We start from the raw sequence: 13,972 nt of genomic DNA, 5'->3' as shown, positions 1-13,972 counted from the left end.
CGCTGTCAGTCCCCGTGTCCCTCTGCCATGTGGGCGGAGGACCTCGGACGTCTACAACAACCTGCGCCAGGTCAGGGGGTTTTTGGGGGATTTGGGGGTTTGGGGATTTGGGGGTTTGGGGACAAAGGGGGTTGGGGACATTGGGGACAATCAGGGGATCTAGGGGGTTGGGGGATTTGGGGGATTTGGGGTAAATGGGGATATTGGGGGATTTGGGACATTTGGGGACATTTGGGGACAAAGGGGGTTGGGGACATTGGGGACACTCAGGGGTTTAGGGGATTTGGGGTAAATGGGGAATTTGGGGGCTTTGGGGACACTCAGGGATATTGGGGAGATTTGGGGGATTTGGGATATTGGGGGTTGGGGGATTTAGGGTAAATGGGGGATTTGGGGACATTGGGGTATTTGGGGTAAATGGGGAATTTGGGGAATTTGGGATATTTGGGGACAATCAGGGGGTTGGGGACATTGGGGACATTGGGGACACTCAGGGGTTTAGGGGATTTGGGGATTTCGGGGTATTTTGGGTAAATGGGGACTTCGGGGATTTGGGGGGATTTGGGGTAAATGGGGGATTTGGGGACATTTGGGGACACTGGGGGTTGGGGGATGAGGGGTGAGGGGGTTGGGGGATTTGGGGATATTGGGGGATTTGGGGATTTGGGATATTTGGGGGATTTGGGGACAAAGGGGTTGGGGACATTGGGGACACTCAGGGGTTTGGGGGATTTGGAGTAAATGGGAGGATTTGGGGGATTTGGGGTAAATGGGAGGATTTGGGGGATTTGGGGTAAATGGGGGATTTGGGGACATTTGGGACACTGGGGGTTAGAAGTGAGGGGTTAGGGGGATTTGGGGGATTTGGGGTAAATGGGGACTTGTGGGATTTGGGGATTTGGGGGATTTGGGGGATTTAGGGTAAATGGGGATTTGGGGACATTGGGGACACTCAGGGGCTTGGGGAATTTGGGGATTTGGGGTAAATGGGGATATTGGGGGATTGGGGACATTGGGGGTTGGGGACACTCAGGGGTTTAGGAGGATTTGGGGGATTTGGGGTAAATGGGGGATTGGGGTAAATGGGGAAATTTGGGGACATTGGGGACAATCAGAGGATTTGGGGGATTTGGGGGATTTGGGGAATTTGGGGATATTGGGGGATTTGGGGGTAAATGGGAGGATTTGGGGGGGATTTGGGGAGATTTGGGGTAAATGGGGAAATTTGGGGACATTGGGGACATTGGGGACAATCAGAGGATTTGGGGGGATTTGGGGTAAATGGGGATTTGGGATATTGGGGGATTTGGGGGATTTGGGGTAAATGGGGATTTGGGATATTGGGGGATTTGGGGGATTTGGGGTAAATGGGGATTTGGGATATTTGGGGGATTTGGGGTAAATGGGAATTTGGGGGATTTGGGGGATTTGGGATATTTGGGATATTTGGGGACATTGGGGGACTTGGGGGATTTGGGGGATTTGGGGTAAATGGGGATTTGGGGACATTGGGGGTATTTGGGATAAATGGGGAATTTGGGGGGATTTGGGGACATTGGGGACACTCAGGGGGTTTGGGAGGATTTGGGATATTTGGGATTTTTGAGGACATTGGGGGGATTTGGGGAGGTTTGGGGAAGATTTGAGATATTTGGGGGGATTTTGGGGGAAAATTGCTCACCTGGCCACGCCCACAATTGACCACGCCCCTTTTTGGCCCCTCCCCCAGACCCCATCACAGCTGGTGGTCCCCACGGGCCCAGGGGGGGTTTTGGTGGCCCAGGGGGGATTTTGGTGGCCCCAGGGAGATTTTGGTGGCCCGGGGGAGATTTTAGTGGCCCAGAGAGGAAATTGCTCACCTGGCCACGCCCACAATTGACCACGCCCTCCCTTGGCCCCTCCCCCAGACCTGGTGGTCCCCACAGACCAGGTGGCCCCAGGGAGATTTTGGTGGCCCGGGGTGGGTTTTGGTGGCCCAGGGAGGGATTTGCTCACCTGGCCACGCCCACAATTGACCACGCCCTCTTTTGGCCCCGCCCCCAGACCCCATCACACCTGGTGGTCCCCACAGCCCCAGGGAGGGTTTTGGTGGCCCAGGGGAGATTTTGGTGGCCCAGGGAGGGTTTTGGTGGCCCAGGGGAGATTTTGGTGGCCAGGGGTGTGATCTCCCCACCTGGCCACGCCCACAATTGACCACACCCTCCTTTGGCCCCGCCCCCAGACCCCATCACACCTGGTGGTCCCCACAGCCCCAGGGGGGATTTTGGTGGCCCCAGGGAGGGTTTTGGTGGCCCAGGGAGGATTTTGGTGGCCCAGGGAGGGTTTTGGTGGCCCGGGGGAGATTTTGGTGGCCAGGGGTGGGATTTACTCACCTGACCACGCCCACAATTGACCACGCCCTCCCCTTGGCCCCTCCCCCAGACCCCATCACACCTGGTGGTCCCCACAGCCCCAGGGAGGGTTTTGGTGGCCCAGGGAGGGTTTTGGTGGCCCAGGGAGGGATTTACTCATCTGGCCACGCCCAGCATTGACCACGCCCTCCCTTGGCCCCTCCCCCAGACCCCACTACACCTGGTGGTCCCCACGGGCCAGGTGGCCCTGGGGGTGACTCTTGGTGGCCCAGGCAGGGTTTTGGTGGCCCAGGGAAGGTTTTGGTGGCCAAAGATGGATTTTTGGGGAAACTGCTCACCTGGCCACGCCCATAATTGACCACGCCCTCCCTTGGCCCCTCCCCCAGACCCCATCACACCTGGTGGTCCCCACGAGCCAGGTGACCCCGGGGTGACTCTTGGTGGCCCCAGGGAGGGTTTTGGTGGCCCAGGGAGGGGTTTTGGTGGCCAGGGGTGGGATCTCCCCACCTGGCCACGCCCACAATTGACCACGCCCTCTCTTGGCCCCTCCCCCAGACCCCATCACACCTGGTGGTCCCCACAGGCCCAGGGGGGATTTTGGTGGCCCCAGGGAGGGTTTTGGTGGCCCCAGGGAGGGTTTTGGTGGCCCAGGGAGGGTTTTGGTGGCCAGGGGTGGGATCTCCCCACCTGGCCACGCCCACAATTGACCACGCCCTCTCTTGGCCCCTCCCCCAGACCCCACTACACCTGGCGGTGATCACGGGCCAGGTGGCCCTGGGGGTGACTCTTGGTGGCCCCAGGGAGGGTTTTGGTGGCCAAAGATGGATTTTGGGGTAAATTGCCCACCTGGCCACGCCCACAATTGACCACGCCCTCCCTTGGCCCCTCCCCCAGACCCCGCTGCACCTGGTGGTGATCACGGGCCAGGTGGCCCTGGGGGTGGCTCTTGGTGGCCCCAGGGAGGGTTTTGGTGGCCCCAGGGAGGGTTTTGGTGGCCCAGGGTAGATTTTGGTGGCCCAGGGAGGGATTTACTCACCTGACCACGCCCAGCATTGACCACGCCCTCTCTTGGCCCCTCCCCCAGACCCCATCACACCTGGTGGTCCCCACGGGCCAGGTGGCCCTGGGGGTGACTCTTGGTGGCCCCAGGGAGGGTTTTGGTGGCCCAGGGGAGATTTTGGTGGCCCAGGGAGGGTTTTGGTGGCCAGAGGTGTGGTCTCTCCACCTGGCCACGCCCACAATTGACCACGCCCCTTTTTGGCCCCGCCCCCAGACCCCATCACACCTGGTGGTCCCCACGGGCCCAGGAGGGATTTTGGTGGCCCCAAGGAGGGTTTTGGTGGCCCAGGGAGGGTTTTGGTGGCCAGGGGTGGATTTTAGTGGCCCAGAGAGGAAATTCCTCACCTGGCCACGCCCACAATTGACCACGCCCCCCTTGGCCCCTCCCCCAGACCCCGCTACACCTGGCGGTGATCACGGGCCAGGTGGCCCTGGTGAGGCTCTTGGTGGCCCACGGGGCGTCCCCGATGGCCCCGGACCGCTTGGGTCGCACGGCCGCTCACCTGGCCTGTGCCCCTCACCTGCCGGGGGGCGGGGCCAGCGCCAGGCCACGCCCCCGCCTCCTGCGCGAGCTCCTCAGGACCCCCGGGGGGACCCCCGGGACCACCCCCCCTTTGGACCTGCAGGCCCGGGATTATGAGGGTGAGGGGATGCCACACACCCGAAAATTTGGGGGGTTTGGGGGTTTGGGGGGTTTGGGGGATTTTGGGGGTTGGGGGTTTGGGGGGATTTGGGGGGGTTGGGGAATTTGGGGGATTTTGGGGGTTTTGGGGGTCTGGGGGTTGGAGGGGATTTGGGGGTTGAGGATTTGGGGGATTTGGGGGTTTTGAGGGGATTTGGGGGTCTTGAGGGATTTGGGGGATTTGGGGGATTTTGGGGGAATCTGGGGATTTTCGGGGTCTTGGGGAGATTTTGGAGGTGATCTGGGGGTTTTGGAGGGGTCCTGGGGAAATCTGGGGATTTTGGAGCAAATCTAGGGATCTGGGGGATCTTGGGAAATCTGGGGGACTTTGGGGTGGGTCTGAGGGATCTGGGGATGAACCTTGGGGGCAACCTGGGGGACTCAGGGTCCTGGGAGAGGATCTGGGGATCTTGGGGGTCCTGGGGATCTTGTGGGGATGGACTTAGGGGCCTTGAGGGGCCTTGGGGGATCTTGGGGGTCCGGGGATCTTGGGTGATCTGGGAGATCTGGGGGATCTGGGGGGGCTCGAGGATCTGGGGACTTTGGGGATTTAGGGGTCCTGGGGGATTTGGGGGATTTGGGGGTCTGAGGATTTGGGGGATTTTGGGGATTTTGGGGTCTTGGGGAGGATTTGGGGGATTTTGGGGGTCTTGAGGGATTTTAGGAGGATTTTGGGGATTTTGGGGGTATTTTGGGGTGTTTTGGGGGTCTTGAGGGGAATTTAGGGATCTTGGGGGATTTGGGGAGATTTTGGGGGCTCTAAAAGGGGAGAAAGACCCCAAATTTGGGGGAGAGAAAAAGCCCCCAATTTGGGGTTTTCCTGCCCAGCAGCCCCCCAAAATGGAATGGGAGATGGGGGAGGGTCTGGGAGGGTCCTGAGCCCCCAATTTCTCCCCCAGGTCTGACCCCTGCACGTGGCTGTTGGGTCGGGGGTCCCCGAAATGTCCTGGTGCTGCTGGAACACGGGGCTGACGTGGATGCCGTGGTAGGGGGATTTGGGGGATTTGGGGGTTTGGGGGCTTAAGGGGATTTGGGGGTTTGGGGGATTTGGGGGATTTGGGGGGTTGGGGGAATTTGAGGGGTTTGAAGGATCCTGGGGGTTTGGGGGATTTGGGGGATTTGGGGGATTTGAGGGGATTTGAGGGAGGTTTGGGGGTTGACGGGATTTGGGGGATTTGGGAGGATTGAGGGGATTTGGGGGATTTGGGGGTTGAGGGGGATTTGGGGGTTTGAGGGGTTTGGGGGATTTGAGGGGTTTAGGGGGATTTGAGGGGCTTAGGGGGATTTGGGGGATTGGGGATTTGGGGGAGTTTGGGGGATTTGAGGGGATTTGAGGATTTGGGGGTTTGAAGGATCCTGGGGGATTTGGGGGATTTGAGGGGATTGGGGAGATTTGGGGTCTATGTTGGATTCTGGAGGGATTTGAGGAATTTGGGGGGATTTGGGGGATTTGGGGGTTTAGGGGGATTGGGGGAGATTTGGGGATTTGGGGAGTTTGGGGCATTTTGGGTAAGTTTTGGGGAATTTTGGGGGTTTTGGGGGTCCTGGAATTTTGGGGGTCCTGGGGGTTGAGGGTCCCGACCTTCAAATTTGGGGGTTTTGACCCCAGGACATCAAGAGCGGGAGTTTGGGGGTGGATTTTGGGTGATTTGGGGCATTTTGGGGGGATTTTGGGTAAGTTTTGGGGGATTTTGGGGGTTTGGGGGTCCTGGAATTTTGGGGGTCCTGGGGAGTTTTGGGGTCTCTGACCCCCAAATTTGGGGGTTTTTGACCCTCCCAGGACATCAAGAGTAGGAGTTTGGGGGTGTTTTAGGGGCGATTTTGGGTGGATTTGGGGCATTTTGGGTGGGCTTTAGGGGAATTTGGGGAGTTTGGGGGTCCTGAATTTTGGGGTCCTGGGGAGTTTTGGGGTCCTGACCCCCAAATTTGGGGATTTTTGACCCCCCCAGGACATCAAGAGCGGGCGGTCCCCGCTGCTCCACGCGGTGGAAAAAAACAACCTGGAGATGGTGGAGCTGCAGGCAGGTGGGATGGGGGATTTTGGGGGATTTGGGGGATTTGAGGGGTTTGGGGGTTTGAGGGATTTGGGGGTTTGGGGGATTTGAGGGGCTTGGGGGACTTGGGGGTTTGGGGAGGTTTGAGGGATTTGAGGGGACTTGGGGAGGCTTGGGGGTGGTTGAGACGATTTGGGGGATTTTGGGCATTTGGGGGATTTGGGGGTTTGAGGGGATTTGGGGATTTGGGGATTTGGGGGATTTGAGGGGATTTGAGGGGCTTGGGGGTTGGGGGATTTTGGGGATTTGGGGATTTTGAGGGGGATTGGGGATCTTGAGGGATTTGGGGGTTTGGGGGTGCTTGAGGGATTTGGGGATTTGGAGGGGGCTTGGGGGATCTGGGGGGATTTGGGGGATTTGAGGGGATTGGGGGCTCTGGGGTGATTTTGGGGCTTTTGGGGAGATTTGGGGACCCTGGGGGTCTTGGGGGTCTCCGTGACCCGGGGGTCTTTTGGGGTCCCGGGTCGGATTTTGGGGGTCCTGAGGGGTCTCCTGATCCCCGTACTTTTGGGGGCTTCTGGAGGGTCTGGGTGTTCTTGGGGGTTCTGGGGGATTTGGGGGCTCTCTGACCCGGGGGATTTTGGGGTCCTGGGGGTGATTTTGGGGTCCTGAGTGTGTTTGGGGGTCCTGGGTGTGGTTTTGGGGGTCCCGAGTGTGTTTTGGGGGTCTCTCCTAACCCAGGAGGGGTTTTGGGGTCTCTCTGACCCGGGGGCTTTGGGGGTCCTGGGTGTATTTTGGGGGATCCTGGGGGTGTTTTTGGGGTCTCTCCTGACTCGAGGGGGTTTGGGGGTCCCAGGTGTATTTTGGGGGTCCTGGGTGTGTTTTGGGGTCTCTCCTGACCCGAGGGGTTTTGGGGCTCCCGGGTGTGTTTTTTGGGGGGTTCTGGGGTTTTGGGTCTCTCTGACCCGGGGGTTTCTGGGGTTTTTGGGGTCCTGATTCGAATTCTTAGGGCCTCCTGACCCCTAAATTTAATTTTTGGGTTTTTTTTTCCCAGCACGGGGCCAGCGTGAACGCTCAGTCCTACGGGGGCAGCTTTGGGGGTCTTCCTGACCCGGGGGTTTTTGGGGTCCTGGAGGGTTTCTTAACCCCTAAATTTAATTTTTTGGGTTTTTTTTCCAGCACGGGGCCAGCGTGAACGGGGGAGCTTGGGGGAGGGGTTTGGGGTCTCTCCTGACCCAGGGGGTTTCTGGGGTTTTGGGGTCCTGATCTGGCTTTTTGGGGTCCTGGTTCAGATTTTGGGGTCTCCTGAGCCCCTAAATTTAAATTTTTGGGTTTTTGTCCCAGCACGGGCCAGCGTGAACGCCAGTCCCACGTGGGGCAGCTTTGGGGGTCTCCTGACCCGGGATGGATTTTGGGGTCCCGAGGGGTTTCTTAACCCCCAAATTTAAATTTTTGGGTTTTTTCCAGCACGGGGCCAGCGTGAAGGCTCAGTCCTACGGGGGCAGCTTTGGGGGTCTTCCTGACCCGGGAGTCGGGGCTTTTGGGGTCCTGATTCGAATTTTTAGGGTTTCTTAACCCCCTAAATTTAAATTTTTGGGTTTTTTTTGTCCCAGCACGGGGCCAGCGTGAACGCTCAGTCCTACGGGGGCAGCTTTGGGGGTCTCTCCTGACCCGGGAGGGTTTCTGGGGTTTTTGGGGTCCCGATTCGGATTTTTGGGGTCTCCTGACCCCTAAATTTAAATTTTTTGGGGTTTTTTTGTCCCGAGCACGGGCCAGCGTGAACGCTCAGTCCTACGGGGCAGCTTTTGGGGGCCTCTCCTGATCCGGGGGTTTCTGGGGTTTTTGGGGTCCTGGGATGGATTTTGGGGTCTCCTGACCCCTAAATTTAATTTTTGGGGTTTTTTTGTCCCAGCACGGGCCAGCGTGAACGCTCAGTCCTACGGGGCAGCTTTGGGGGTCTCCTGACCCGGGGTTTTTGGGGTCCCGAGGGTTTCTTAACCCCCCAAATTTAAATTTTATGGGGGCAAATGGGGGCTTCTGGGGTTCTGGGTGCTTTGGGGGTTCTGGGGTTTTGGGGTCTCTGACCCGGGGGTTTCTGGGGTTTTTGGGGTCCTGATTCGGATTTTGGGGTCCTGAGGGTTTCTTAACCCCCTAAATTTAATTTTTTTGGTTTTTTTTTTCCCAGCACGGGGCCAGCGTGAACGCTCAGTCCTACGGGGGCAGCTTTGGGGGGGTCTCCCCTGACCCGGGGGGGTTTTTGGGGGTCCCGATTCGAATTTTAGGGGTCTCTTAACCCCCTAAATTTAATTTTTTGGGGTTTTTTTTCCCAGCACGGGGCCAGCGTGAACGGGGGCAGCTTTTGGGGGTCTCTTCTGACCCGGGGTTTTTGGGGTCCTGAATGGATTTTGGGGGTCTCCTGACTCCTTAAATTTAAATTTTTGGGGTTTTTTTTCCCAGCACGGGGCCAGCGTGAACGCTCAGTCCTACGGGGGCAGCTTTTGGGGGTCTCTCCTGACCCGGGGTTTTTGGGGTCCCGAGGGGTTTCTTAACCCTCTAAATTTAATTTTTTGGGTTTTTTTGTCCCAGCACGGGGCCAGCGTGAACGCTCAGTCCTACGGGGGCAGCTTTGGGGGCCTCCTGACCCGGGGTTTCTGGGGTTTTTTGGGGGTCCCGGGATGGATTTTGGGGATCTCCTGAGCCCCTAAATTTAATTTTTTTGGGTTTTTTTCCCCAGCACGGGGGCCAGCGTGAACGCCTCAGTCCCACGGGGGCAGCTTTGGGGGTCTCCTGACCCGGGGGTTTTTTGGGGTCCCGAGGGTTTCTTAACTCCCAAATTTAAATTTTTATGGGGGCAATGGGGGCTTCTGGGAGTTCTGGGTGTTTTTGGGGGTTTTGGGGGATTTTGGGGTCTTCCTGACCCGGGGGTTTCTGGGGGTTTTTGGGGGTCCCGATTCGAATTTTAGGGGTCTCCTGACCCCCTAAATTTAAATTTTTGGGTTTTTTTGTCCCAGCACGGGGGCCAGCGTGAACGCCTCAGTCCTACGGGGGCAGCTTTGGGGGCTCTCCTGACCCGGGGGGGCTTTTTGGGGTCCTGGATGGATTTTGGGGTCTCCTGACCCCCTAAATTTAATTTTTTTGGGTTTTTTTTGTCCCAGCACGGGGCCAGCGTGAACGCTCAGTCCTACGGGGGCAGCTTTTGGGGGGTCTCTCCTGACCCGGGGGTTTTTGGGGTCCTGGATGGATTTTGGGGTCCTGAGGGTTTCTTAACCCCTAAATTTAATTTTTGGGTTTTTTCCCAGCACGGGGCCAGCGTGAACGCTCAGTCCTACGGGGGCAGCACCGCCCTCCACGCGGCCGCCGGAGGGCTTCCTGGGGTCCTAGGCCCTCCTGCGCTCGGGGGCCGATTGTGGGCTCAGGAACCTCCACAACGACACCCCCGCAGGGGTGGCAGCCTCAGCGCAGGTCGGGGATTGGGCTTAGGTGGTTATGGAGGGGTCAAATGGATTTTGGGAAGGTTTGGGAGGCTAAATGGGATTTGGGGGTTAAATGGGCTAAGGATTTTGGGGTTAAATGGGATTTGGGGGTTAATGGCATTTTGGGGGATTTGGAGGTTATGGGGGATTTTGGGGGTTAAATGGATTTTGGGGGTTAGGCGATTTGAGGATTTGGGGGTTTAGGGGTGGTTATGAGGGGTTAAATGGGATTTGGGGGTTGAATGGGATTATAGGGATTTTGGGGAGGCTAGGATATGAGGTGGGTTAAATGGGGTTAAATGGGATTTTGGGGGGTTAAATGGGATTTTGGGGGTTAAATGGGGGTTAAATGATTTTGGGTTGGGGTTAAATGATTAGTGGGTTAGAATGGGATTTTGGGGCTTGGGGGTTGATTGGGGGGATTGTGGGTTAGGGATCTTAAATGGGATTTTGGAGGGGTGGGAGGTTAAATGATTGGAGGGGATTTGGGGGTTTGGGGTGGTTATGGGGAGTTAAATGGGATTTGGGGGTTAAATGTTAAATGGGATTTGGGGGGTTTAGGATGGTTGAGGGGGTTAAATGGGATTTAGGAGGGATTTGGGGGAGTTAAATGGGATTTTGGGGGTTAAATGGGGTTAAATGGATTGCCATTAATGGGATTTTGGGGGTTAAATGGGGTTTTGGGGATTTGGGGGATCGGGGCCGATTGTGGCTCAGGAACTTCACAACGACACCCCGCAGGTGCAGCGTCAGCAGGTCGGGGATTTGGGGGCTTAGGATGGTTATGAGGGGTTAAATGGGATTTTGGGGAGGTTTGGGGAGGCTAAATGATTTTGGGGGTTAAGGATTTGGGAGGATTTGGGGGTTAAATGGGACTTTGGGGGAGTTAAATGGGATTTGGGGTTAAATGGGATTTTGGGGGTTAAATGGGATTTGGGAGGATTTTGGGGGTTAAATGGGGTTTTGGGGAGTTAAATGGGATTTTGGGGGATTTGGAACATATTGGGGATTTTGGGGGTTAAATGGGATTTTGGGGGTTAAATGGGATTTGGGGGTTAAATGGGGTTAAATGGGATTTTGGGGGTTAAATGGGGTTTTGGGGATTGGGGTTAAATGAGATTTGGGGGTTAAATGGGGGTTAAATGGGATTTTGGGGGTTAAATGGGATTTGGGGGTTAAATGGGATTTTGAGGGGTTAAATGATTTTGGGAGGATTTGGGGGTTAAATGGGATTTTGGGGGTTAAATGAATTTGGGAGGATTTGGGGGTTAAATGGGCTTTGGGGTTAAATGACTTTGGGGGTTAAATGGGATTTTGGGGGTTAAATGATTTTGGGAGGATTTTGGGGTTAAATGAGTTTTGGGGAGTTAAATGACTTTGGGGGTTAAATGGGATTTTGGGGTTAAATGGGGTTAAATGGGAGTTTGGGGAGTTAAATGGGATTTTGGGGGATTTGGGAACATTATTGGGGGATTTTGGGGGTTAAATGGGATTTTGGGGGTTAAATGGGATTTTGGGGGTTAAATGGGATTTTGAGGGGATTTGGGGTCTCAGTGGGATTTTTGGGGATTTGAGGGGATTTGGGGGATAAATGGGGGTTTGAGGGGATTTTGGGGATTTTGAGGATTTGGGGGTCCCAGGGTGATTTTTGGGGGTCCCAGGAGGTTTTTTGGGGGTTTGAGGGGGTCTCGGGGATTTTTGGGTATTTGGGGATCCCAGGGTGGGTTTTGGGGGTTTTTGGGGTCTCAGTGTGATTTTTGGGGGTTTGGGGGGTCTCGGGGTGATTTTTGGGGTTTTGGGGGTTTTGGGGGTGCCAGGGTGATTTTTGGGGATTGGGGGTCCTAGGGTGGCTTTTTGGGGTTTTGGTGGCCCAAGGATTTTTGGGGGGTTTTGGGGGTCCAGGAGATTTGGGGGGGTTAAATGGGGTTTTGGGGGTTATGACTTTGGGGGCTCAGAGGGTCAGTGGGTTTGGGGCTCCAGGGTGATTTTTGGGGCTCAAGGGGATTTTGGAGGGTCTTTGGGGGCATGAGGATTTGTCCATGGGTGGTTGTTTGGGTTGGGTCCCAGGTGATTTTGGGGTCCTGAGGGAGGTTTGGGGGTCTTATAGCCCAGTGGTTTTGGGGGTCCCAGGGGGTCCTGGGAGGTGATTTTTTGGGGGTGTTTTGGGGTTTTGGGCTTTGGGGGCTCGGGGTGGTTTTGGGGTCCCAGGTGATTTTGGGGGTTTTGGGGGTTTTGGGATGATTTTGGGTCCCAGGGTGGTTTTGGGGGTTTTGGGCTGGATGATTTTGGGGTCCCCCATGCTGAGCTCCGCCTCCCCCCCAGGTGATCGACATCCTGCGAGGAAAGCCTGAGACCCTCAGAACCCTCAGCTCTCCCAAACCCCCCAACGGTGAGGAGGGGGACCCAAAATTGGGGGGCTTGGGGGTCCTGGGGATTTGGGGGATTTGGGGGAATTTGGGGGATTTTGGGGGTCCTGGGGGATTTGGGGAATTTGGGGGTCCTGGGGGTCTTGGGGGATTTGTTGGGGATTGGGGGTTTTGGGGAATTTGGGGGTCCTGGGGATTTTGGGGGATTTGGGGGATTTGGGGGTTTGGGGAAATCTGGGGGAATTTGGGGGTCCTGGGGGTCCTGGTGGGTTTTGGGGGATTTGGGGAGGGTTGGGGGATTTTGGGGGATTTGGGGGAATTTGGGGGTCCTGGGGGATTTGGGGGATTTGGGGGAATTTGGGGGTCCTGGGGGATTTTGGGGATTGGGGGTTTTGGGAGGATTTGGGGGTCCTGAGGGTTTGGGGGGATTTGGGGAGATTTGGGGGCTTTGTGGGGAATTTGGGGGTCCTGGGGGTTTTGGGGGAGGGTCCCCAATCTGGGGGTCCTGGGGGTTTTGGGGGTCCTTGGGGGATTTGGGGGTCCTGGGGAAATTTTGGGGAGGGTCCCCAATTTGGGGGTTTGGGGGATTTGGGGGATTTGGGGGTCCTGGGGGATTTTGGGGGAATTTTGGGGGTCCCAGAGGGATTTTTGGGTCCTGGGGATTTTGGGTGAATTTCGTGAATTTTTGGGGTCAAAACCCCAATTTGTGGCTCCAGGAGGGGCGTGGCTCTCCGTTGACCCTGCCCTCCTTCCAGGCCCTGCCCCGCGAGGCCCTGCCCTTTCTGACCCTCCGCCAATGGGGTGAAAGGGGCGGGGCCCCAACCCGAGACGGACCAATCGGAGCGCAGGCTCCGCCCCCGGGAGGGGCGGGGCCAAACGGGGGGAGGAGGCCCCGCCCCCTCCCCCAAAACCCAGCATTAAAAATGGGGAGAAATAAAAAGAGTTTGGGAAAAACGCACTGGGAGCACTGGGACGAACTGGGAGCCACTGGGAGGGGATTGGGGGGCACTGGGATGGACTGGGAGGGCACTGGGAGGGATTGGGGGCACTGGGAGGGGATTGGGAGGCACTGGGAGGGACTGGGAGGGACTGGGAGCGACTGAGAGGGGATTGGGGGCACTGGGATGGACTGGGATGGACTGGGAGAGGATTGGGGGCACTGGGAGGAACTGGGAGGGACTGGGAGCGACTGGGAGGGGATTGGGGGCACTGGGAGGGACTGGGAGCGACTGGGAGGACTGAGGTCAAGGTGAACTGGGAGGAACTGGGATGAACTGGGAGCGACTGGGAGGGACTGGGAGGGATTGGGAGGCACTGGGAGGAGGATTGGGGGACTGGGAGGGACTGGGAGGGACTGGGAGGGGATTGGGGGCACTGGGAGGGACTGGGAGGGGATTGGGGGCACTGGGAGGGACTGGGAGGGATTGGAAAGGACTGGGACAAACTGGGAGGGACTGGGAGGGACTGGGAGGGATTGGGGGGCACTGGGAGCGACTGGGAGCGACTGGGAGGGACTGGGAGGGGACTGGGGGCACTGGGAGGGACTGGGAGCGACTGGAAGGGGATCAAGGTGAACTGGGAGGAACTGGGATGAACTGGGAGCGACTGGGAGGGACTGGGAGGGATTGGGGGCACTGGGAGGGACTGGGAGGGGACTGGGATAAACTGGGAGAGGACTGGGACGAATTGGGAGGGGACTGGGAGGGGATTGGGAGGCACTGGGAGGGAACTGGGAAGCACTGGGTTGAACTGGGAGGGGACTGGGAGGGGACTGGGAGGAGATTGGGACGAACTGGGAGGGACTGGGATGAACTGGGCGGGAACAGAGACGAACTGGGAGGGGACTGGGAGGGGATTGGGGGGCACTGGGAGGGAGTGGGAAGAACTGGGAGGGACTAGGAGGGAACTGGGAGGAACTGGGAGGGACTGGGAGCGACTGGGAGGCACTGGAAGGGGATTGGGACGAACTGGGCGGGAACTGGGACGAACTGGGAGGGGATTGGGAGGCACTGGGAGGGACTGGGAGGAGATTGGGACGAACTGGGAG

The 13,972-nt window shown here is 57.5% G+C and overlaps 1 protein-coding gene across 1 annotated transcript; it reads left to right on the top strand.

Annotated features, from left to right (window-relative positions):
- Nucleotides 1–28: 28 nt before the first annotated feature.
- LOC126635000 (B-cell lymphoma 3 protein-like) lies at nucleotides 29–11,948 on the top strand (the record flags this gene model as incomplete). The annotated part of the gene is given in 7 exon segments (XM_050305925.1): nucleotides 29–70; nucleotides 3,803–4,052; nucleotides 4,992–5,077; nucleotides 6,042–6,111; nucleotides 9,378–9,465; nucleotides 9,467–9,548; nucleotides 11,882–11,948. Coding segments are annotated over 7 exon segments (685 nt in total), but the record flags the coding sequence as incomplete, so codon positions are not given.
- Between the last annotated feature and the right edge of the window lie 2,024 nt (nucleotides 11,949–13,972).

This window comes from Myiozetetes cayanensis, unplaced genomic scaffold (assembly GCF_022539395.1).
Source record: "Myiozetetes cayanensis isolate MyiCay16 unplaced genomic scaffold, myiCay2020 scf1034, whole genome shotgun sequence".
Taxonomy (NCBI): Eukaryota; Metazoa; Chordata; class Aves; order Passeriformes; family Tyrannidae; genus Myiozetetes; species Myiozetetes cayanensis.
The sequence above is the reverse complement of the archived record's forward strand: the minus strand, read 5'-3'. Positions and strand labels throughout refer to the sequence as shown.